This window comes from Camellia sinensis, chromosome 5 (assembly GCF_055761805.1).
Source record: "Camellia sinensis isolate YWXY chromosome 5, ASM5576180v1, whole genome shotgun sequence".
NCBI classification, from domain to species: Eukaryota; Viridiplantae; Streptophyta; class Magnoliopsida; order Ericales; family Theaceae; genus Camellia; species Camellia sinensis.
In genome coordinates this window covers 114,108,628-114,133,653 of record NC_138965.1, presented here as the reverse complement: position 1 = coordinate 114,133,653, position 25,026 = coordinate 114,108,628, and the positions used below count along the sequence as shown (strand labels likewise).

General features: G+C 34.9%; 1 protein-coding gene and 1 long non-coding RNA gene across 2 annotated transcripts; both read right to left on the bottom strand.

The window, feature by feature from the left end:
* Positions 1–828: 828 nt before the first annotated feature.
* On the bottom strand, positions 829–3,881 carry LOC145790813 (uncharacterized). Its single transcript, XR_014330040.1, has 2 exons — positions 3,571–3,881; positions 829–1,307 (listed from the first exon to the last, which is right to left on the bottom strand). It is a non-coding gene; the product is annotated as an uncharacterized LOC145790813 (long non-coding RNA).
* Positions 3,882–5,620: 1,739 nt separating this feature from the next.
* On the bottom strand, positions 5,621–24,554 carry LOC114258346 (Transducin/WD40 repeat-like superfamily protein). The gene is made up of 10 exons (XM_082869620.1): positions 24,059–24,554; positions 22,045–22,150; positions 14,606–14,666; positions 14,219–14,505; positions 12,169–12,308; positions 10,416–10,490; positions 9,041–9,131; positions 8,215–8,418; positions 7,249–7,293; positions 5,621–6,101 (listed from the first exon to the last, which is right to left on the bottom strand). The coding sequence occupies exons 1-10, from the start codon at positions 24,260–24,262 to the stop codon at positions 6,022–6,024; spliced, it is 1,293 nt and encodes a 430-aa protein (XP_082725746.1). The 5' UTR covers positions 24,263–24,554; the 3' UTR covers positions 5,621–6,021.
* Positions 24,555–25,026: the final 472 nt, after the last annotated feature.

The window sequence follows — 25,026 nt, the reverse complement described above, 5'->3', positions numbered from 1 at the left end:
GTTAGCTTAACCAGTTATTCGTTTTCGGTTTATAATAATTAGTTAACTATAATAGTTAATTAGTTTTGGTTTGTAATAGTTAGCTTAATTAGCGTAGCTAGTTGGTTAGCTTATTCATTCGAACCCTCTTTCGCGAGGGCGTAATGTTGTAATAAGTGTGCGTGCGTATGTGTATGTCTTCCAACCCCACATCTCTCTCCCGTTTATTTAATAGCTTTTGATGGTTAGATTAGGGACATTTTCAATTAGCATACCTTATGCTTGCATGTTTGCATCCATTCATTTGTATTGCATGTACCGAGGCTCGGCGCATCATTCAAACTGTATTTCAATTTCAAATACTTCTTTGAATACGTATTTAATCACATGTTGTTCAAATCGATCCATATGCCATATTAGTAGCCGAATCTATTAATTGCATGCATTGCATTAGGCGTCTTGTATAGTTAGGATCATGCATCTTTCTAACTAATTTTTGTTTTGGCATGGCGTATTCGATAAGTTTTTATGCTTTAGCATACTTGCATGAGTGTGATTGCCATGTTGTCATGATTAGCATGCTTGCCATGAGGATATGTGCTTAAATGCTAAGCTGAATGAATACCTATGGATGAAGGCTTGTTGTTTGAATTGGAACGATTCAACGAATGTAAGTTTTAAGCCACTTTGTTGAGTAGCAAATCATGTTTTAAGCCCACTATGTTTGGTGGCAAATCCGCATCTTTAAGCCCACTTGAGGTGGCAAATTCAAACCATTTCCGAAAACAAACATGAGTTGAATTGTTTCAAGTCTTGCAAACTAGTCTATACTTGCTTGTGCGCATCACATAGTAAAACTATTTTAATAATCGGAACAAGAGCACATAATGTTTATAAAAATGCATATCATGATTAGTAGAGGTCGATCTTTGATCGGGCGAGCGGAGGTGCTCCTTTCAGGCCCTTCCCTTCTCGTACCTAAGTTCCCGAACCAAGGCAACTTTGGTAATGACGGACACGTGGCCTTTAGCACGAGCCAGGGTTTCCTAAATTTTCCAAAAATAAAATATTTAAGTTGCGACTCTGTATCTGGCAAAGTAGTCCAATTTTGGCATTATTTAATTTAAAATCGATTTTCTAAAAAGGTTTGTCGGATTTGGACTCTTTGGTGTTTATCAGTTTCACATTGCACTTGTGCGACTAGATTCAGAACCACGGGAGTCCGAACTGTGAGGCCTTCTTTTCAACCCTTTCCAAAATACGGGACGCGAAAAAAAGCGAGTCCATACATTCCCATATTTGCACAGCAACAACACTGCATTGTCCATCTGAAATGAAAGAAAAAACACAAAAAATAACTTGTTCAATATAAAAATACTTAAAAAGAACAACATAAAAGTCCAGAGAAATTTAATGAGTCCAAAGAAAATCACAGAGAAATTTACAAACTTATAACAAGCTTGTAATTTTCTCTGGACTCAAGTAAAAGTTTAGCAAAATTTACAAACTTATAATTCACCTTCATGATAACAAAAACAAAATCACAGAGAAATTTAATGTTAACTATTAAACACAATCATAGACAAAAATCACACAGAATATCTGTTATGAAATTATAATCTTCTCTGTGATTTACAAGCTTACAATTTTCTCTATGTGATTGTGCAGTATTGGACTCAAATCAAAATCTAAAGAAATTTAGGAACTTATATTCACCTTCAAGATAACAAAAACAAAATCACAAAGAAAATTAATGATTCCATAGAACATCACAGAGAAACATCACAGAGAAAATTCATGAGTTCAGAGAAAATCATAGAGAAAATTCATGAGTCCAAAGAAAATCACAGAGAAAATTAATGCTAACTATTAAACACAATCACTAACAAAAATCACAGAGAAGATCTATTATGAAATTATAATCTTCTATGTGATTTTCACTGGACTATAAGTTTACAATTTTCTCTGTGAGTTTCATTGGATTATAATAACAAACATATAATTTTCTCTGGAATACAAAGAAAAGTGCAGAAAAATAAGTGCAGAATAAATGAAAAGTTTAAAAAAAAACAGAGCACAAAACTTGGGAAAGTACAGAAAACTCCATCGTCAATAACAAAAAATGAAAAATCAACTTCAAAAATAAAAAATAACTACACTGAGCTAGCTTTTTCTCTCACATTGATCAAAACTACAAATAAAAACCTAATTCAAATTACACTAGAACAACTTCTCTGAAATCGGAATCCTTACATACAAATCAAATGAAAAATCAAAAAAACTTAACTGATTCAACTCCATTGGAAATCAAATCAACACGACTTCAACTCCTACACGATCAATAAAAATCAACTTCTACACGACTACAAGATCAACTTTTACACGATCAACGAAAATCAAATTCTCACAACCAACGAAAATCAACTTCTACACGACTACAAAATCAACTTCTACACGATCAACGAAAATCAACTTCTACATGACTACAAAATCCCTATAAAATTTCTACGAAAATCTACATCATCAAGCTCATCCCAACAAAATCTCCTACAAAAATAGCAACGTAATCTTTAGTTTCCAAAATTAAAAATCACGTATATTATAAAGAATGGTAAAATAGGTATTTTATAAACTAAAATAACATTAAGGGACCTTAGATATCAAAAAATATTATTGTCAATCTCTCCTCATACTAAAAGTTGGGTAGAGATTTTAGACCAATTTTCTCTTTATTTTATGGCACTTAATACTTTTGATGCCTACGGTTCTATCTGACCATGGGCCCAACCCAAGCCCAAGATCTTGAGCCAGTCGGCCATGCAAACTTGGAAATCAAGACTGCCGAGAGACTAATTTAGTCATGAGAACTTAAGAAGACACTTACCAATGAATCCTCATAGGTTTGTTTTGTAGGATAACCAGATCAAGGAACTAGGCCCGACTCTGCGGATCATATCATTAGACCACGGAGAAACTGACTTGCATAAACTTTTGTTATGGAAAACAAAGTACAAATTATTATCCTTCTCAAACACAAGTTAACAAAAAATTTCAATTGACCATCAATTGTTTGAAGGTTTGGCATACTATTTTTTTTAAATAATAAATATTTTTAAAGATAATTCAAAATTGCAGTACTAAGAGAAACAAAATCATGTAATCATAACACTAATTTGTCATGTATTAGAAGAAATGATAGTGTCATGCGTGGACCAAATGTATAATTGTTCCAAGGGCCAGGCTTCTATCCAATTTGTGATTGGACTAGAGCATACTATTAGGCCTGTGGGAGCTTACCACGGGTCCATTTTGATAATCCTAACATTTCAATGTGTATAACTCGTTAAGTATTTTATTATTGTAAAAAATTACGTTGATCGGATATCGATAATTACTTGATCGGATTAGATTTTTATCAATGATAAATATAATTTTTAAAATAAATTGTTAACTAAAATCTGATCTGATCAAATAGTAATCGATATCTGATTAACATAATTTTTTACAAGAATAAAGTATTCAACGAGTTCTACACAACTGTTTGAATTATCGAAATAGAACCCGTAATGAATCTCATGAACTTAATAATACCGTTCAATCCACAAAGTAGACTGGAGACGAGCTACCCCTTGTTCCAATAACTTTGTCAATCCTAATATTGCCTCAAAAACTCAATTTATACGTGCCGACATCAACTAAGATGCCTTGGAGTCGATGGAGCTGTTTTACTCGAGCAGAGCCATTCATATCTAACCGAACAGCCTTAGCAAACCTACACCATTCATTTTTGTCTCTAACCTTATCTCCAATTCCTACCCAACTGATAATTTTATGGGAGAATCACCAGTCGATGGTTAATCAGAAAATTATTTACAAAAACATGACAAATATTATAAATATTAATAATTAAAATAATAAATTTTTTCACCAATACATAATAATTTTTTAAAATTTCACTTGAATAGTAATTTCCCCTAATTTTATCACTCAATTTCACTCTAATTATAATCTCAACCAACTTTATCCAACAATCAAATATGGCCCAGCATAGATGCATTGGCCGTGAGTCCTTTTTCTTGTGTGGATGTGAATGATCATTTCAATAGGGTCACCTTTTCACAACATATTGCAAGTCATAGTCATTGCTTCATAAATATTAAAAATCATGATCAATTATAAATATATCTCCAGGTATTTGTTTAAGTACTACAACTTCTTTCTAATCTAAAATCAAATTGGATAGTGCTGTTGGGCCTTGATGGGCCCAATTTTAGGCTATTTTAATAATTCAAACCATTCAATATGTAGAGCTTGTCAAGTATATCATCCCTGCAAAAAATCAAATTGATCAAACATTAATAGCCATTTGATTAGTTTGCACTTGTTTCAATGCAATTATGATTTTAAAAATAAATCACAGATACAAATGTAATATGATCAAATGGTCATCAATGTCCGTTCAACGTAATTTTTTGTAAAAATAATGTACTCAACGAACTCTACACATTAACTGTTTGGATCATTGAGATGGACTCAAAGTTGGGCCCACCAAGTCCCAACAGCATCATCCAGTTCGAAAACAGATGGGAGAGAAGCTGCATTCTTTGTTAAAATACAAATTGTCCCCTATAATTTCAAAAATTATATCTCGCCTTTTCAAATTTCTAATTGCATAATAAACAACCCATTTTATTGATAAAATCATTAAGTCAATTAACAATTTTTAATGATATCAAAAATATATTTCCATCAACAATTTTGATAATTTTATTGTGCATAAGAAAGTAATTAGGAATTTCTTTTTCTTTTTTTTTTGTTAATTCTGTTAAATAAGAAATTATGACACTCAAATATTTGTAATTTTCAAAATTAACAATTTATATTTTGAGCAAATTAAAAGAGATGTATTTATAATTTACCATGAAAATTACTATGAATCATACATTAAAAATGCCAATTGAAGTGTTAATTTCCTCACGAAAGTGTGATAAATCGTCAGCTCTGTACGAGTTTTCGTGATGCTACCCACACCTGGAATTATTTTAGAAAAGTAAAAAATAAAAGAAAAATTAATTACAAATAAATGAATATGCAAATAAGTACTGTATCACAACACAGCACGAAAAACATTTAGATTACATCATACCGTATCATAAGAGGATAGAAATAGACAGTTATTACAACATTACTCTTATGCTCGGTTTGTTTTGACCAAAAAAAAATTGTGATTGTGTTAGTGGTGATGGTGGCGGCAAGAGGGTGGAGACCATGATGGCGGCGTTGGTAGTGTAATGACACTAGCAAAACTTTAATCCAAAAAAAATTTATCACTTTCTAAAAATAAAAAAATATTTTCGTATTAGTTTATAATTAATTTCTCTGTTTCTTATTTATCTAAAATTCTTGATATTCAGTATCAATATTTTCATTTTAACCCAAGCAAGAAATAACAAGACAGTCGATCTATGCATAGCAACGTTGCTCCAAAAACTAACCTGTGTTCTCTTGTTCACCAAACCACACAACATGAGAATAAGCTCCCCACTGCCAAGCCACAACCATCAGATGGTATCAGTATCATCAGTATTCACTTCAACCGGACTTTAAATCACTCAGATAGGGTCACAAAACAAAAATCGAATTGGTTAAGAATTACATTATAACATTTAAATTTGAAACCAGAGTGGTATCACAACCTCCGTTTATAGTTTGGGTGCGCTAGAAGTATCAAAACCATCCATATTGTTTAATTCTGTAAAAAACTTGCCGAGTCTTCCAAGATCAGTAAGATCAGACTATGCAAATGAAAGGAACCAAAGAACAAAAACATAAAAAACTAGTGTCGTGTCTGCTCATTTTCCGAACTTGCCGTAAGTCTAGCCTTCTTTCAGCAGAGGGTATCAATCTCTTCAAAAGTAGTAGTTAAGGATTTGAGCTTGTGATAAGGTGGCTGAGAAGTTAGGCATATCCAAAGGCTGAACAAGTGACATCGGAACAAGGGCTTCCTGCCAATGGTTCATGGTAATGCAGGGGCTGAATCCTTTATGCTAAATTAGGAGGTGCCCACAACTTCACTTTCTTGTCGACGCTCGAGGTGGCTAAAACCAATGCCTGTTTATCTCCTGTTGGGAAAAAATGTAAAAACATAATGTAAGTATGCATAGCAAAAAAGAAAGAAGAAAATTTTTTATATGATTTAAATCAGATGACAACTCACTGTGAAGAACTGAATAAAGAGTGATGAATGGACAAATAAGGAATCAGTAGCAAATCCATATTAGCAACAAGAAAGTGAACAAACCATGTGGAAAGGAAGGCAATGAAAAAGGTCCCATCAAAGGACTACTGTATAACCTATTGACTTTCTAAGTTGCATAATTTTTTAATGTATTGGATGCTATTATGTAAATTTAGAAAAATGCCAACTATCAGCCATGGAGGCTCAAAGAAAATGCCTAGTTCATGGATGACATGCTAGTGAGAAAAAAGACAGCCAGATTTTATAGAAGAGAGAGAAAGCGGCTTCAATCAAGGTCTATCACCACCATATCTCTCTCCAAATTATTCACAAAAAAATAAATAAATAAAACCAAACCTTCATAGTATAAAGGATAAAAACCACTGCCCCTGATTCAAAGGAAGACGTAAAAAATAAAAACAAAACAAAACAAAACAAAAAAACACAGCCTTTTCCATTCTAGAGGTTTGTAAGGAAAATAACTTGTGCTACCAAGTACGTATAGAAAGTCACAATAGCATAATCTCGCTAGTATTAGAGATATACTTGTGCCATCCAATGAGAGTAAATTCTCAGGTTGGGTCAGTGTATGGGACCCATCAATCCAGAATTTCACGAAATCTTGGGTCAATAATAACTTGGAATCCCTGCTTTCACTGCACCCTATGGAGAATACTCTTTAGACTTCAAATAGCATATTGTCTATGAATTTATTTTCATAAGGGAAAAAAAACATAATGTCTGACAGCAACTGATAAAAACTCATTTTATCTTCTGAATAGTGGAAGGATGGAAATGATTTCACGAGGCTATAACTTTAAACTGTTCAGTGCATTGCAGATGGCAGAATGGTGGTTAACAACTCTCCTAAAAAACAGGCTAAAAACAATCCAAAGAATGGAGACAACATGCTGTTTGAGGATCTGACCTGGCCCATTTCAGGGGATTTCACAACAGGCTCTTGGAAAAAAAAATTTGAAGGATATATGTGCAGATAAGACAGCAACTTCTAAAAGGGGAGAAGAAATTACCCATTGATATTGCCCTAGGGGACCATGCAATGCCAGTGATGTCACCTGCATGTAGATCAAAGTTAATACATAATTTCTAAAGAAAATTCAATTATAGGGGAAGGCAATCTAATGCATAGCATACACGCACATCAAGTAACAAAAAACAGCATCAAAATGCAGCCTGCAACATCAGTAGAAAGTCATAGGTAAAATATAAGATTGCAGGGTCCCCGGGCAGGGAAATAATCATTGTGTATCAGAAATAAATGTTCTATAATTCTAATAGCTAGTGTGTGTACTCTCGTGTGGATAAGTGAAAAGATATTTGCCAAGATTCCGACATTACAGCAGCAACTTTCACAGCCAATAACAAGCTCAAACTTTGAAGAGAGAACAACATTAAGTTGCACAAACATCCAAAGAAATGGCAAACAGTAGCCTCTTAATTTTTGAAACATATTCTTGCTTGCGATCTAAGAAGCATGGATCCAGACATAGTACAGAGACCTGATTTGATACCAATAACAACTTTTAGAAAAATCAAGACACGACAGGAAGGGGCATAGTAGCAAATAAATATATATTTCATATGTATACTATACATGAAAATAATAATTTCTTCAAATACATTTATATTTTATTATATCATAGTACTAAGATATCATTTCCACATTCTACATATTGAAAAAAAAGAAAAAAGAAAAGGTCAACAATGTTCTAATTTCTATTTTAGACAAAAAACCATTCAACAAAAAAAAGAAGTTTCGGGCTTTAGAAATTCCCCATTGTTTTCCAGGAAAATAACTTGGGAATAAAATAAAAACAATGTGGAATGGAAGTGAAAGCCTGACTATGTCATGATTGATTTTCCATCATAAAGCAGAATAAAATACTAACTGTAGGTATTCACCCAAAAAAATACTAACTGTAGGGAAAAGGATAAAGAAACAAAGTAGTGCAGGAAAAATTGAAAATCAGGCATACCATCATGAACCCTGTCAGCTGTGTCCAAAACCTGCCCAGTTTCAGCACTTAACCACTGCAATGTTGAGCCATGAGTAGCTGCCAACATCCTTCCATCAGGAGAAATACTGAGATGATCATAATGCAAGGTAGTTCCACTTGAATCATGAAGCGGAATAGGAAACACCTTCAAAGTCTTTGGATCCTCATCAAGATGATATCGAACTTCAAAAGAACAGATGAAAAGGATCACCACTAAGAAGCATGGACACAAACACATGACACAACATGGATATGTAAATTTTCAAAAAAATGTAGGCCATGACACGTCTGGGACACATGCACAATATATAATTTTATATATTTATTATGTCATATATAAGGATAAATAAATATTATATCACATAAATATAAATTTCACTTAAAGGCAGATATAAATTGTTCCTAATCCAGGAAAGTAAAAAATTTATCAGCAAATTAATTATCATCCAGTATCAAACACATTCTGAATCAGCATTCAACAGTTCATCATGATATTGGGCCCATCTTGGCTCCACATGACCATTTCTTTTTAACACCAAGAAAAGTGTTTCCTGGTGAATGATTATATTAAATTCTAATAAACTGAGTTCCTCATTCCTTAATATTTAGGGCTTTTCTTTGCATCCAAGTTCTTGTTTTATATGTCCAAGCATATCTATATCATCTCCATTTGATTTAACTGTCTCAATCAAAACCAAACAGTGAACTACGAATATATCAAGTTATTGCTGACTTTAGATTAGATAATTAGGTAACACAAAATTTTAGCAATAGAAGACAGCAAAAGGCATGGAATTGTACATACCATTGATATTCCATATTCTTATTGAACCATCCTTGGATGCTGTTATGATTTGTTCTGAATTTGGAGCAAAGCATAACCATGTCACCGCACTCTGAACATCCACCAAACCAGACCCATAAGTAGAAAAGAAAGAGATACAGAGGGGGAAGAGAGAAAGAGGGAGGGAGGTAAAGAGAGGAAAGACATGAGCAACAATTGAAAATTATAAAATTAAAAATAAAAAAGTCATTGATTATAATAAGAAAAATAAAATAAAAGAAAGGCAAAGTCTTTAATTTGTTGCAGTATTGCAGAATTTTTCATTTATTATTATTTCTTGGTAGTAGTTTTTAAGGTAGAATATATTATATATAAAAAAAAAATCATTTTAAATTGCATTAAGATACTAGATCTATGGACATGTTTACATATTTAATAAGTTGCTTCATAACATTCTTCTAAGGAAGATTCAACTGAACAAAACCTTGTCCTCAAATGTGTCGTTTGGACCACTCCCCCAATCACTTTCCATGTTTCAACCACAACCCTCTTCCACCAACTTTCATTTTCCGAAGTAAACATCCACAACTATTTTCCAACTAGAGCTTAATTAAACAAGATCACGTCTCCAAGCCCACGCCACCTCCTTCCTTTGACAAATGCACCATCTTGCAATCAACAAGGTGGTGCTATCTTGGTGAACTAGCTAGTGCGCTCTTAATAAGAGCCACACTTCAGCCCATTGACGAATATTGCCACTTCATGTTTCGTAGAGGATGGGCTTTGGCGAGAAACCAAGGAGGTGGATTTGTTTTTGCCTCTCTACGGTGAAGTTCTCGATCCTTGTAAATGGGGTGACAAAGGGTTTTTTTCAGAGCTGTAAAGGCTAAGGCAAGGGGATCCATTGTCTCCTTTCTTTTTCTTTTTGTTTGTTATGGAAGCTTTGAGTCAGATGACTGGCAACGAGACTGCCGACTAGTGATGGTTTTCCCCGTGGCTTTTGGGGTGAGAATGAGAAAGCGTGCTATGATTTCTACCTCTCATTTGCTTTTATGACACATCTTTTGTGGAGCTAGTGTGGAGGAGTAAGGATTTTTTAGGTGCATCTTGAGCTGATGTTTGGGCTTTAGATTAACTTGGCCAAAAGTGAGCTCATTCCAGTGCGTAGAGGGGTGGGGGAGAGGTGCAGAGAACGTAGTAGCTTTGGCTGCAAATGTGGTATATGGACCATCTGCTTGGAGCTTCTTTTATGGCCAGGGTGATGTGAAGCCCAGTGATAGATTCAATTCAAATTTCATGTCCATTTAGATAACAAAATAAGCTTCATAGAGGGATGCACATTATAACATTGTGATTCAGCCAGAAAAATATGACCCAGAAAGGAAAAATAAATAACCTTATGGCCCTTGAGCTGCATAGCTTTTGAAACCTCCTTTACTGAACCATCTTTTGAGTATACAATCTCCCAAACCTGCCAAAGTAAATAAACTGGCAATATGTTAATTGACAAATCTGACAAATTAAACTAAATGTTCTACAACACTTATTTTCCATTTTCTTTTCCCTAATAAGAAACCAAAATATATATTATAAATTAATTGGTAATTGATTAAGAGCCTCACTGCAATGATCAATTTTTTCAAGTTATAACCCGGGGATCTTAAAGCCTCAATCCTTGTGTGGGAAACCCTTCTTGAATAGACACAACCTAGATATTTAAGTCACTTCCTACTCTGATGTTCATGTAAATTTTAGAGGAAGATTTTTACAAGTAGCAGCAATCTCCTAGTTGACAAGAACGGAAAAAGGCCTTCCACAAATTTTTTTGTCAAATGATATAGAGAAACCAAAATGATAAAGAGGTTTGCATTTGGATTAGCTAAGTGAAATGTCTGTAGAACGCATTCCAATCACAAGCCCCAAAAAAATGGAATTAAGAAAGCAGTAGTGTGGAAAAAGTGATTTACAAAATGCTTAGTAGAGTTCAAGACTGAGAGTTTTTAATAAAAAAAACCCTACACCTCTACACTGCATACAAATGCATACCTACTACTATTACTACTACTACTGGTCATTTGAGTATCAAAGGAAGGATTTCTATGGATTGGCCATCAGATCAAGACAAAAACAGGTTGGGGTTGAAACTCCTATGTTGAGTTTGTTTTAACTCTTGATTGATAGTGTATTTTGACTAACTAGGTGTGCCCATAGTTTTCCTTTGTTCTTTAGTGTTTTCCACGTAAATCCTGTCTCTTTACTGTGTTTTTAAGTGTGGTTGCATTGAAATTAGAAGATTCATACTTATTGGCAAATTAATCTTAACTGACACCGCTTAAATTGTTGAACTATCCCATAGTGTTTGGCCTTTTTGTGTTATAGGTTTTCTAGTTTTATCCGTATTTGATCCCTATGAAACCTATAAAAAGCAATTTGGTTTTGTCAATACGATCTTCTTCAGACGTTTAGAGCTTTTGAGAGAGTTGGTACTTTTTGGGGAACTAAATCTTTTATGAATGCTTTATATCATTGAATTTGTGCGTCATGATTTACAAAACACACAATTGAGTTCATAATTAAGAGTTTTTAATAAAAAAAAATCCACACATATCTACACTATAGACATATGCATATCTATCATTAGTCATTTTAGTAACTGTCACAAGAAGCGGTGATCAAAGGACTCTGCAAATTGGCCACCAAATCAAGAGAAAACTGGATTGGGGTTGAAAATCCTATGTTAAGTTTGTATTAACTCTTGATTGATAGTGGATTTTGACCAACTAGGTGTGCCCGTGGTTTTCCTTTGTTCTTAAGGGTTTTTTTTCCATGCAAATTGTGTCTCTTTACTTTAGTGTGATTTATGTGTGGTTTGCATTGAAATTAAAAGATTCATACTTATTGGAAATTTAATCTGAATCAACACTGATAAAATTGTTGAACCAAGGCAAAAACAGGTTTGTCTTCACGATTTAAATATCAATGAATCAACACTGATTTAATCCGAATCAAGGCAAAACAGGTTTGTCTTCACGATTTAAATAACACTCATCACCCAAAATTATGGAAGTATGTAGCAAACATAACTTTCTCAAAAACCTCTCAGGTGAAGGAATTCTATACTACATTCATCAAATATTAGCAACAATTACCTTCACATCGGCAGTAAAAGCTGCAGCAGCAAGAAATCGCCCATTAGGAGATATTGTGGCCATGTTGTTTTTGAGCTGATTTGTGTCAACATTGCCCAAGATCTTCCCAGTTTTCCCATGGCAAAGTATGATATCAGTCCCTAAAAAAATTGCAAATACTCAGAATAATACTTTATATAAAAAGAAGAGAGAGAGAGAGAGAGAGGCGTTCAAAAGGAATGAACCAATAGTGCTTCTGCAATCTTTTTTTAGGTCCAATATTAGATCAAGGACATGTTTGACCCAGCAACTAGCCTAGCAGCAATTGGATGTCCAAGGAAGGGGAGTCAACTTCATAAACATGAAATGGTTTCGGCATATTTAGGAAGAAGTCCCATAGAAGGGTAATAGCTAGATATATCTAAATCTTGCTGGACATGTTCGGGAAGAGAGTGAAAAACATAGAATATGTTGTTTCTTTGCTAGTGATGGTACTTGTAGTTGATAAAGCTCTAGTTGATTTAATTGACAAAACAACATTATTGATTAGCTCTTATTAAGATACAGGAAGATACTTAACAATGGTAAACACTTCAAACTAACCAGGAGAGAGTTGGATTACATAAGATGTAAATTTGATGAAACCTGGAGTAAAATGTAGGGGATAGTGAAAATGGATGATCATGAATTATCCTGCGCTAATCATGACACTGTCAATGATACAGACAGTAAAATGTAGGGGATATCTGCAATAAATCTCCATGATACGGACAGAATCAAAACAAGAATATTGAGAGCAACAACAAAAGAAAAGATTGAATGAGAGATGATTAGACTTAAAGAAAGACAACAGCAAAACCAGTTAGGGGTGAGAAGAGAAGGAGTTCTCTAAGACGGCTTTATCATATGCAAGAAAATAATACACCAGCGCAAGGAAGACCAATCTAAATCAAGTTGAAAGGCCAAAGAGGAAAGAAACAGGCAAAAGGGAATAAGAGTTCAGGTAGTAAGAAGAGACAATGGCCTACAAGTTAGCAGATCATACAACCCTAGATACAGTCAAATTATGAAAGAAGAAAAAAAAAAAAAAAAAAAAAAAAAAAAAAAAAAACACGGAACTGATGCAAAGTAGATGGACTAAAACAACTGTTAAGACAGATAAAATCCATTCCTACATCTAGGGATCATAGTTGAATGCACCAGTCTCATTCCCAAAACAATTGCATCCTATGAAGCACCGACACTTCAAAACAAGTGTCGTATCCGTGTCGGATACACGGACACTTCGGAGACACGTATGGGACACACCACATGGCGTGTCCCCTTATTTAATTAATTTATTTTCAAGGGACACTTCGGGGACATACTAGGGACATGCTAAGTTGTCTTTTCCTCCGTTTTATTTAGTACTTTTGATGAATGTTGAATGTTTATTATTTTTTTCTTAGATTTAAATACTTAATAGATCATCTATAAAAAAAGATATAAACTGTAAGTGTTAATTTAAAAGAGCTTTTATTTTTTTATTTAAAAAAATAAATAAATAATTAGAGTGAGTTTTTATTAGTATTTTATTATTTGTGGATGTAATATTAATCTAGATAGCAAATAAAAACATATGCAAGCATATTTTATTGTTGTGTCCCCGCCGTGTCCGTATCCCCATTTTTTTGAAATCGCCGTGTCCCGTATCTGCATCCATGTCAATCCTTCTTAGATTGCATCAGAACTGTTTAGAAAAACTAAAGGTACAAAATATTGGTAACCTTTACAAAGCCAAGATTATAACACAAGTCAAAATTCAGAACAAAGCTCGCAGTAAAGTTAGTAAACAGTGTCTATAATGTCATTCACCGTTTCAAGGTAAATTCCCTCTGCAATTAGCAAACTTAGTTGCACATAAAGGTCCTTCCATACAATTTCAGTTATGTGGTAGACCATCAACATAGCCTTCTCTTTATTCACATATAATGAGAAGTTCATTAACTTAATGAAATCAATACATAGTCAAACTTAAATTGCCAAAATAACAAGTTAACCAATATATGATGGATGTAGAGTCAGCAAATACCTTCTGAACATGAAGCAATAATTGTACTCCCATCAGCAGTGCCATAAGTTGCTGTAGTTCCAACTAGGGTGAGAATAGCTCTTTTATCATGCACTTTATGACGTTCCCATTTAATTTCTGGAAGAGGAAGCTTGGCTTGCTGCTTTGTTTCTTGGGCCTTTTCTTCTCCATACATGAATAAAGAAGAGCCCAAGAGAGTTTGGGAAGCCACCACCAAGGAAGATGCATCATCAGAAAATGCAAGAGCAGTTGGATGACATCCAGCAGGCAAGTTAATTCTCATAAACCTGCATAAAAAGTACAGAATATTAGAATTGAATGTGACCAAAAAATAGCAGAAGGAGATATGCAGCATTGATAATAAGCGGTAAAAATTCAGATTCATACTTAAAGCTTTTACTTGAAGCATCATCTAATTTGAAAACTCTGACGACTCCATCAGCGCAGGCTGCAGGCATATGCAACAAATGAAAGTCAAGTACAAAGAACATCTTGCTTGACCTTTGTCAGGAGCAATAAAATACTAAATAAGTCAAACCAAAGTCAGCCATCACTGCCAAATGGAAATTGCACAAAATATCTACAATATAAAAGAAAACATGCTGTTTAAAAAACTATAATTAAAGACCCTAGGTTATGCTGCAGCAAATCAACATATTTCATGGATGATGGGCAGTGGGCACAAACTAATGGAGGCCAAGCAGGAGTCGTAATTCTTCCAAATATAAACTAATATTTTTTGTTAACATTAAATTGAAGGGTTATTGGCAAACTACCTTGTGTCTGTAAAATTTGACCCAAAAAAATGAAAATTCCAGGAAAAGAGAAACCATTCACTTTATTAAAATATGTAAAGTGCCGGGGACTTTCGTATATATATCTGCTTCTTAATTAAAAGAGGATATTGACCTTATAAAGTTCCCCAAACCTCATCTACTCCATCCCAAAATAAATATAAAAAAGGGCCTCAATCCAAGGAACCTAGAGTTGCCTGGCTTGTAAAGTCTTGACAATCAGTAAATTCTAACATAATGGTTTCTCAAGCAGACACTTTCAGTGAAATATGTAAAGTGCCAGGGACTTTTAAATATATACAGCTTCTATTGACCTTATAAAGTTCCCTAAACTTCATCTACACCAACCCAAAATAAATATAAAAAAAGGCCTCAATCCAAGGTACCTAAAGTTGCTTGGCTTGTAAAGTCTCCACAATCAGTAAGCTCTAACATAATGGTTTCCCGTTGAAGGATGAACATTCTAGTAAAAAGTGACTTCAGGAGTTGTTTCTCCTTTATCCAGTGTAATCACAAACATCCTCAAACCCCCTTTTCAGTTTCTGTTAAGTTTCATATAATGTAGCAACAAGACTCCAACTGCCGATATTCAAAATTTCCAAAAAACTTGGATTCCAAAGAAACTTGTTTCCATACAACCTCAGGTAACAAAGCCTTCTGATTGATTGAAACAATACAATTGATTATCACATAAGAGATAGGTTCCCATACCAAATATGTGTCTAAAATGAATTTATTTATCAATATATGTATGTCTAAATAAAATGATAGTACTGGAACCAACACCAAAGCACTCATAGTTAGAGAAGTCCCCTCTACTGCTTCCCAGAGAACCACTTTGTGTAAAACCTCTGATGGTCACACACCATCACTGGAACATCAGTGCTCACAATCATTGGCAACCACAAGATCTCTCTCAAATCACCATGCCTACTAACCTGCCTAGAGCTTTGTCTGATTGTTCATGGAAAAAAAAAAAAAAAAAAAAGAACATATAACCTTCCATTTCCTTAAGTAAACACAACATCTTCACATCTAAAACTGGATGTGTCTGCTTTAAAGTCACTAAATGGATACAAAAAACAAACAAGCAAAAAAAATGGTAGATTGTCAAATGAGTTGATACGATCAGGTACCAATAAATCAAACCATTGAGCTGCTAGTCAAACAAAGATAAAATAGTTACACATGGGGTGGGACAAGACTAGTTACCAAGGTTAACACCAAACAAAATGAAATGGCGTTTTCGATGTGAGGTTACTACAATCAATCAATAGAAGATAATCCAGAGCTTTGCCTATACATTGTTAATGCTTCAAGTTGTATTCAAGTCCCTCTGCCAGTTGCACAGTGTGTCTCCTTCATATTTACCAAACACTATAATATAGGTGTTAATTTGTTTGTGTTGGAAGGTGCTGATATTAATCCACCAAATTAAATAGGTGTGCAGAGCTGCTCGGGACAACATGTTATGAGTAAAGGGATGAGATGGATAGCTGATTGGTGAAACTTCTAATCCATGTAGTGTAGTTTAGTGGAAGTGAACTCCCAAGGGATGGCAACTTTTAATATGGTTGAGGCATATAGAGAAAGTGTTACTAGTGTTTCGATTTTAAATGTTGACAATTTGAAAAATAACACATATAATGCAAATGAGTTTTTTTTGGTGTATATGAGTGTTCATGGGCCCCAGGCAGTGGCGATTAGAAAGCCATAAGAATTAACCCCTAAACCCAGCCCTCTTCTAGATGCCATACCGTTTTACCATTGTGGTAAGATGACTTTAATGCACACACCAAAAGCTAGCTCATTGACTAGCTTGAAAAACATATCCATCACTACCTTTTTAAAAAACAAGGTTCTGATATGCAATTTGGCACTTCATTTGACACAGGGGAATACACACGAAACTAGATATCGTTCTAGTAAACGAAGACTCTTGAATCCACAAGAAAGAAACCCTTGAATCCACAAGGAAAATAGTGTGACTTGAAAATTATATTGATAGAGAATGCCTTTGCCTCTAAGCTTGCATGACTATTCATACTAGATAAAGTCTTGGTCACCAAGCATACAAGGAGACCAAAGTAATATAAAAAACTAGTTAACTAGGATAGTACTAGTCTTGGACACCAAGTATACTTGGAGACCAAATAATAATATAAAAAAAAGTAATTAGTTAGGATATTCCTTGGTCACCAAGGAAATTATATTCTTTAGTGGCCAAGTAAGAATTGTCCAAAATTTTCATTTCCCCCTTAGTCAATAATTTGATTTCCTTGACCTGTGTTTGTCCAATTGCCTCAAGAAATCCGCAGCCATTTGTTCTACATCAGTCCCCTCTACTTGGAGACAATTCGACCTCGAGTTCAAATCTGGGTAGAATTTAGAAAGACTCCTCCGCATGATACTCAAAAAGATCAGCAACATTGAAAGTCTTGAAGATCTTCTAGTTTTCAGGCAAATCAATCACATAGGCATTGTCATTGATCTTCTTCAAAATCTTATATGGACCATACTTCCTTGGCTTTAGCTTGTCATATGTACCCATGGGAAACCTATCTTTGTGCAAGAACACCATCACTGAATCTCCTCCTTTGAACACCTTGGTAAGCCTGCGCTTGTCAGTTGCTTCTTTGTAACTTGCATTGTTTTTTCTAGTTTTTGTTTCACATCATCTTGTACTGCTTGAGCTTGTTTAGCTATGGCCTCTACTGCAACACTTACTTCCAGACTTCTTGGTAGACGAACCAAATCAACTGCATGCCTCGGAGGTGTCACATACACCACAAATAATGGTGACTTTCTAGTAGCACTGTGAACCGCATTGTTGTAAGCAAATTCGGCTTTAGGCAAGGCATGATCCCATTGCTTCGGCTTGTCTCCACATACGCTTTGAACCAAGTTTCCCAAAGTTCTGTTAGTCACCTCGGTCTAACCATTTGTTTATGGATGTGCAGTAGAGCTTTGATTTGATGAAGTATCGAACAACTTCCACAGAGTCACCCAAAAATGGCTAAGGAACTTTACATCATGATTGGAAGTAATAAATTGAGGTACTCCATGCAAGCAAACTACCTCTCAAAAGAACAATCGAGCCACATGGGATGCATCTGATGTTTTCTGACAATGAATGAAATGAGCCATCTTAGAAAACCTATTGACAGCCAAAAATATAGAATCTACTCCTCGTTGGGTACGAGGGAGTCCCAACACAAAATCCATAGACAAGTCTTCCCAAATATTGTTAGGAATAGGTGGAGGCATATAAAGACCAGTATTTTGAGACTGGCCTTTGGATACCTGACACATGTAGCACTTCCTTGCAAAATTCCCAACATCTCACTTCAATTGAGGCCAAAAGTAGCATTCCTCCAAGCTTGCTATTCTTGTCTCTACCCAAGTGTCCACTCAATCCTCCTCCATGTAGGTCTCGAATTAGCTTTTCCCAAAGAGACGTCTTGGGCATGCAAAGATGATTTCCCTTGAACAAATATCCCTCAGTGACATGAAAATCACTGACAGGTTTATTCTCTTTACATTTACCCCATACCTCTCTACAATCTTCATCTTCTTGGTAAAACTACTTTAAGAACTCAAATGCCACAATCTCATGGGTCAATGTAACTAGTAAATTTGCACGACGGCTCAACACATCTACAACCCGATTCAAATTCCCTGACTTGTACCGGATGGTGAAAGGAAATTTCTGAAGAAATGTAGACCATCTGACATGCATGTTGCTTAGGTGCTTCTGACTACTTGATGATCCGTGTATTGGACAAATTCCCACTGCACTAGGTAATGTTCCCAATGCTATAAAACTCTGGGTCATAGGTACTCCACTTTTGTCGGGCTTCACTTAGCTTTTCACTAAAGAAAGACACCGGTCTCTTCTCTTGTGAAAGAACTGCTCCAATTCCTAAACCGCTAGCATTGCACTCCACCTAAAAATCTTTTCAAAGCTAGGTAAAGCTAGTATTGGTGCAGTGCAAAGCTTCTCTTTAATCAAAGCAAAACTCTTCTCAGCAACTTCTCCACAAAAAAACTTCCTCTTCTTCATGTACTCTATGATTGGTGCCATGATTGAACTAAAGTTGCAGATGAATGTTGCCAACCCATGAAAGCTTCAAACATCACTAACCGTTTTTTGGTGTTGGCCACTCTTGGATAGCTTGAACTTTTTCTTCATCCACATGAATACCTTCTAAACTAACCACATACCCTAAGAACAATAGACTACTTGTCATGAAACTGCACTTCTTGAGGTTAACAAACAACTAGTTCTTCTGCAAAACTATTAGCACTTGCCGCAAATGCTCTATATGGTCCCTTTCAGATTTGCTATAAATCAAGATATCATCAAAGTAAACAACTACAAATTTTCCAGTAAATGGCTTTAATATCTGATTCATAACTCGCATAAAAGTACCAAGAGAATTGAAAAGTCCAAATGGCATAACCAACCACTCATAAAGGCCATCCTTGGTCTAGAATGTCGTCTTCCATTCATCTCTTGGCCATATTTGAATTTGGTGATACCCACTTCATAAGTCAATCTTTGAGAACCACTTTGAACCTTCAAGCATATAATCTAGACGTGGAATAGGTAATCTAAACTTGATGGTGATCTTGTTAATTGCTCGACTATCAACACACATACGCCAACATCCATCTTTTTTTGGCGTCAAAAGAACTAAAACAACACATGAACTCAAACTTTAACGAATATGCCACTTCTATAGCAGCTCTTCAATCTTCTCCCTTAAAATCTCATTCTCCTTTAGGTTCATCCTATAGTGCGTAACTTTGGCAAACTTGCTCCCCTCACAAAATCAATCTGATGTTGGATATCCCTCATCGGTGGGTAGCTCATTAGGTAGTTCATCAGCAACGAGATCTTTGAACCCCTCAAGCAATGGTTGTATCTTCTCTGGAATCAGTACCACTACTTTTTCTTTCCTTTCTCCACTAGATCTTTGACAACCATCACATAAATCTCTTTTGAAGCTTTAAAATCTTTCACAAACTCAGTCTCAGAACTAGCGACAATTAGAAAAGATTGAACTAGCGATGGTTAGAAAAGATTGCCCTTTTACTTTAGGTGGTTTGGACACTATTTATTGTGGTGAAGGAGCCATAGCAATTTTATGAGTCCCCTACATAACCAAATAGGTGTTGTCCCAACCCTTAAATCTGACATCCACATCAAATTGCCAATGTCTACCCAAAAGTATATGACTAGCAATCACATCACAAACATCTTCTTTATAATGCTTGCCAATAGAAATAGGAACTCAACAAATTTCAGTTACCTTCGTTGTCGGACCTTTCTTAATCCAACCAATGTTGTAAGGATTGGGATGTGGCTTAGTTTGTAGTTTCAAGTGCTCCACCAATCTCTTCGCTACAAAGTTCTCGCAGCTTCCACTATCAACGATCAAATCACATACTTTCTAGTTGATTGAACAACATGATCAAAAAATATTATGGCGTTGATTAAAATCCTTTGTCTCATTCAGATTGTTCCGATCTAAAAGTCGAGAAAACTCACCAGTGTAGTCAAACACTAATTTGGACCCTTATGAGCAATTTTGATAAAGCTGGAACAAGTACTGCTCATAGTCCGGTAGTAGAAATCTGTCCATGAGAAGCTACTTCATTCATCGCTAAACCCGAATTGGGTGCTTTTCTTATCGCTAACTAGTTCTTTGTAATTGGTTCCACCAAACTGCAGTGCCTCCTTTCAATTTGTATGCAACTAGTTTGACCATCTTTTAACTCTGAAACCACCATCATCTCGAAGAATCACTCAGCTTCGGAGATCCAATCCAGGAAATCTTCAATATTTAGATTCCCATTGAATTGGAGAATATAAATCTTCAATCAGTGGTCATCGATCCATTGTTGTCTCCTTGGTTGATGACCTCCATACTCTTTTTCAACCTTTGGCTCAGATCCTTCACAGTCTGATTGATACTGGGCTGGACGTCTCAAGTTGTTTTGGACAAGATGGTCTCAGGCAATTCCTTCGGCGCAAAATCTGTCTCGGTTATTTGGTTGGCCTTGGGCAACTCCCTCAGCATGCGCCCGATCAACCGTTGGCAGTTTGTTGTTAGCGTTGAGAGTCAACCCTGCAATCATGTCACAAATCTCATCCAACTACCATTGTTGTCTCACAAATGCTTCCTACAAAGCACCGATCCCATGATCGCTGTCAGTAGGGTTTGTGTGTTCTTCTTATACCATTAAGCCAAGCAAATCCTTGCTCTAATACCACTTGACACAACGGAATACGCATGAAACTAGATATCATTCTAATAGAGGAAGACTCCTGAATCCATAAGAAAGAAACCCTTGAATCCACAAGGAACATAGTGTAACTTGATAATTATTTTGATAGAGAATGCCTTTGCCTCTAAGCTTATATGATTATTTATGCTAGATAAAGTCTTGGTCACCAAGCATACTTGGAAACCAACTAATATTAAAAACTAATTAACCAAGATAGTACAAGTCTTGGACACCAAGTATACTTGGAGACCAAATAATAATACATAAAAAGTAATTAGTTAGAATATTCCTTGGTCACCAAGGAAATTATATTTTTTAATAAAAATTCTTGGTGACCAAGTAAAAATTGTCCAAAATTATTATGTCTCCCTTGGTCAATAATTTGATTTCCTTGACTTGTGTTTGTCCAATTGCCTCAAGGAATCTGCAGCCACTTGTTCTACATCATCATTCCATATGAGTCAACATACTAACAAGGCTATAACCATTGCCAAAGCAATGCACAACAGGTTAGTGCTTAATGTATAACTTGTAGTGGTTTCTTTACTTGCTATGGCAATAGGAGCTTCCTACTAACAATTTCAAGCCACAGTTCAAAGTGAACAAATTAAATAAGACAACTATCGTGCTGCATTAACTGCTGCTGCAAATGCACACATTTTAAATTGCTCTAAAAGAACTCAAAACCAAACAATTCAAACATGCGAATTCATAATTTAAATGTATAAACAACATTACCTGTTGCCAAACTACGTCCATCAGAGGAGAAACATAGCCCTGTGACAGAATCGGCATGACCTTTTAATGTATTTAAGTCCAGTGGATGATGTCGCTTGTTTGCCTCCTTCATTTCACAATGATAACATGAAACAGAGAAAAACAGAGAGTAAGGGATGAAGTATTATATGATTCATTTGTTCTGATAATCAATTCACAATTTACACAGCTGTGAAGTAGGGGGTCCAGAAGAAAATGTTCAGCAATATTTATTTTAATCATTCTCCACAATTAAACAGGGTGGGGAAGAGACTAATCTGGATCTTTTTCTTCTTTTGTCAATTCAACGTTTCACAATGAAAAATGTCAAGGAGAGCCTATGAGAATCATCTAGGGTCCATTAGGGAAAAGAAATAGAAAGGAACAACATAAGTTTGGAGATAAAAGGGAAAAAAAAAAAAACAAAACAAAACAAAATCGAGACTCTTATCCTTCATTTTGTTTGGGTTATCTGGCTTTCACTTCTATCAAAGCAATTCAAAATATATGCATCTGCGACTGAAGCCAGAAGAAATGGGAAATGGTAGAAAAGAGAAGAACAGATAGTCCTATCATTTCCTCATATTTGGAAAAGATTGGAGTGCAGAGCAAAGAAAGTAAAACAGGAAACTTTCATTGCTTTTCTCTCCAAATCACTCCAAAAGTGGAGAGATTCAAAAAATGGCATCAAGGGTTTTTGTTTCTCTCCAATTCGCCCCCTTCTCCCCTCTTAAGCTATCTGAACATGTGATTGGGTACGAGGGAGTTCCTTCTCTTCTCTTTTCTTTTCTCTTCAAATCCAATCCATACAAATTGGAACACTCATTCTGATTATGCACTTACAATTAAGACAATAACATATATATATACATATACATATACATATTGTGAGAGAGAACAAAACAATTATACCAATTGATCTAATTTGATACAAATTCTGGGTAGAATTCACCCTTAAGAACATGACCAAGCTCTCACTATGTGGGACAAATCAAGATCATAACATACCACCGTGCTCCATAGCTGACATCAACGAGGCCCACTATATTGACGTTTTCTTTTTGGTTAATTCACTCACCTATCAATATTCAACATGATAACACTAACAAATATTACTAAGTTGTCTTATCCAACCTATATATTGCCCTCCGCAGCCCAAATCCCAAAGCCGCAACCCATTCAATTCCATACTCGAATAGGTTGCGCCATACTATTCAACATGATGCCTGGCATACCAAATGATACAAACCCTAGAAGTCACCTTTGAAAATCAGCTTGCAAAGTAAGGGTTACCCTACCCAATACAGCAATCATGGAAGATTTTCACATAGTAATAAATGTATTTGACACGAAGGGTGGTCACATCCTATGTTACCTGAAATGTGAATCATAGTACGTGACATGTTTCAAAATATGATACAATACAATAGAAGTAGACTAGCATATATTACATTATAAGAATTAAAGAAATGCTAGAGTAATTTCCGTTTAACAATCAGACACCAAATAAGATGTAGGTATTTTGCCAAATTAATCATGTAGCAAAGCATTTTATGATATGAGCATTATGACTCACCTTTGATATTTTATCCTATCAAAACTTCACTAACCTTAAATTTCAGTTCATTATATTCAATTTCTTACTCGAAGAAAATCTTTAATAAATATATTGGGGAAAAAAATACCTTTATATCACTGAATTTTCCAATTTCTAATAAAATCTTTAGGATTGGAAAAAAAATTCTGGGATCACTTCATATCACTAAATTTACCATTTTCTAAGAAATTATTTAGGAAATAAAATGGAAAAAAAAAAAAAAAAAAAAAAACATTTTGTGATCGCTTGATCACAAAATTTACCATATTAGAAATAAAGTGTATTACAGATGTAAATTACGCGTTTTTTGGGGTAACACTCATCCCATTATGTTCTATGTTCTTAAATTTAGTAAATTGAAAAACGTAGAAGCCCTAGAAATAGAAATGGGTGGGGTACCTTATCAGCGGCATGAGAGTGAGGCTTCGAATGAGATTTCTTAGAGGTTGATTGGGGAGGCTTTGAAGCTTTCTGAATTGCCTCTGGCTGTGCGATCGATTCGACTTCGGACTTTCTCTTGCGAAAGTAGTTCCCGAACACAGCGAGCGCGATCAGAGATCCTACAACGACCGAAACCACAGCAACAGGAACAATCGAATCCATTTTTGTTTGCTATTATCCGAGTAAACAGAAGATTCAGATATGTATGAGTGATCTTCAAGGTTCCGAATTAGGGTTTAGCTGCAGTGGGTGTTCGTGGATTATCGATTAGATTGGAAGCTACTTCTGTATCTTCAGAAACAACGATCCTCTGTGTTGAATGTCACAAAATCACCTCCTCCTAAGCGATTATATGTCTGACTCTGATCGTGTGACACGTATGGACCATATTTCATAGGAAACCCAAAAAAAAATAATTTACCGAATGTTTCGCGTGAACCAACGTAATGAGTACATATGTATAGTAAAATTTTTAAAATTTCTAATATTTTTTATTTAAAAATTTTACCTATAAATCATATTTTAAGAAATAATAATCTATTTAGTTACAAGAATTTGTTTATAAACTAATTAATTAATTTAATATATCATTTAGAAATTAAATCTACAATTATACCCTTATTATGTTTCATTCTCTTCTTCTTCTTTTTTTCTTTTGTACTAGAAAGATAATGTATACAATCTATGAGAATCAAATTTGGGATGAATTTTTATATGAAAATTTTTTTATCAGAAAAACATTTCAAAAGGAGTACAAAAATGAATTGAAATATGGAATCATTCAAACATTCTAAAATGATGTGAGATTTTTCAAACATTTCAAAATGAGTACAAAAATTTCTTAGTAAACTTTAGGTAAATGTATAATTTCAAACTATAATATTCCCATATAACACTCAAATGTAACACTCAAAAAAAAAATTATT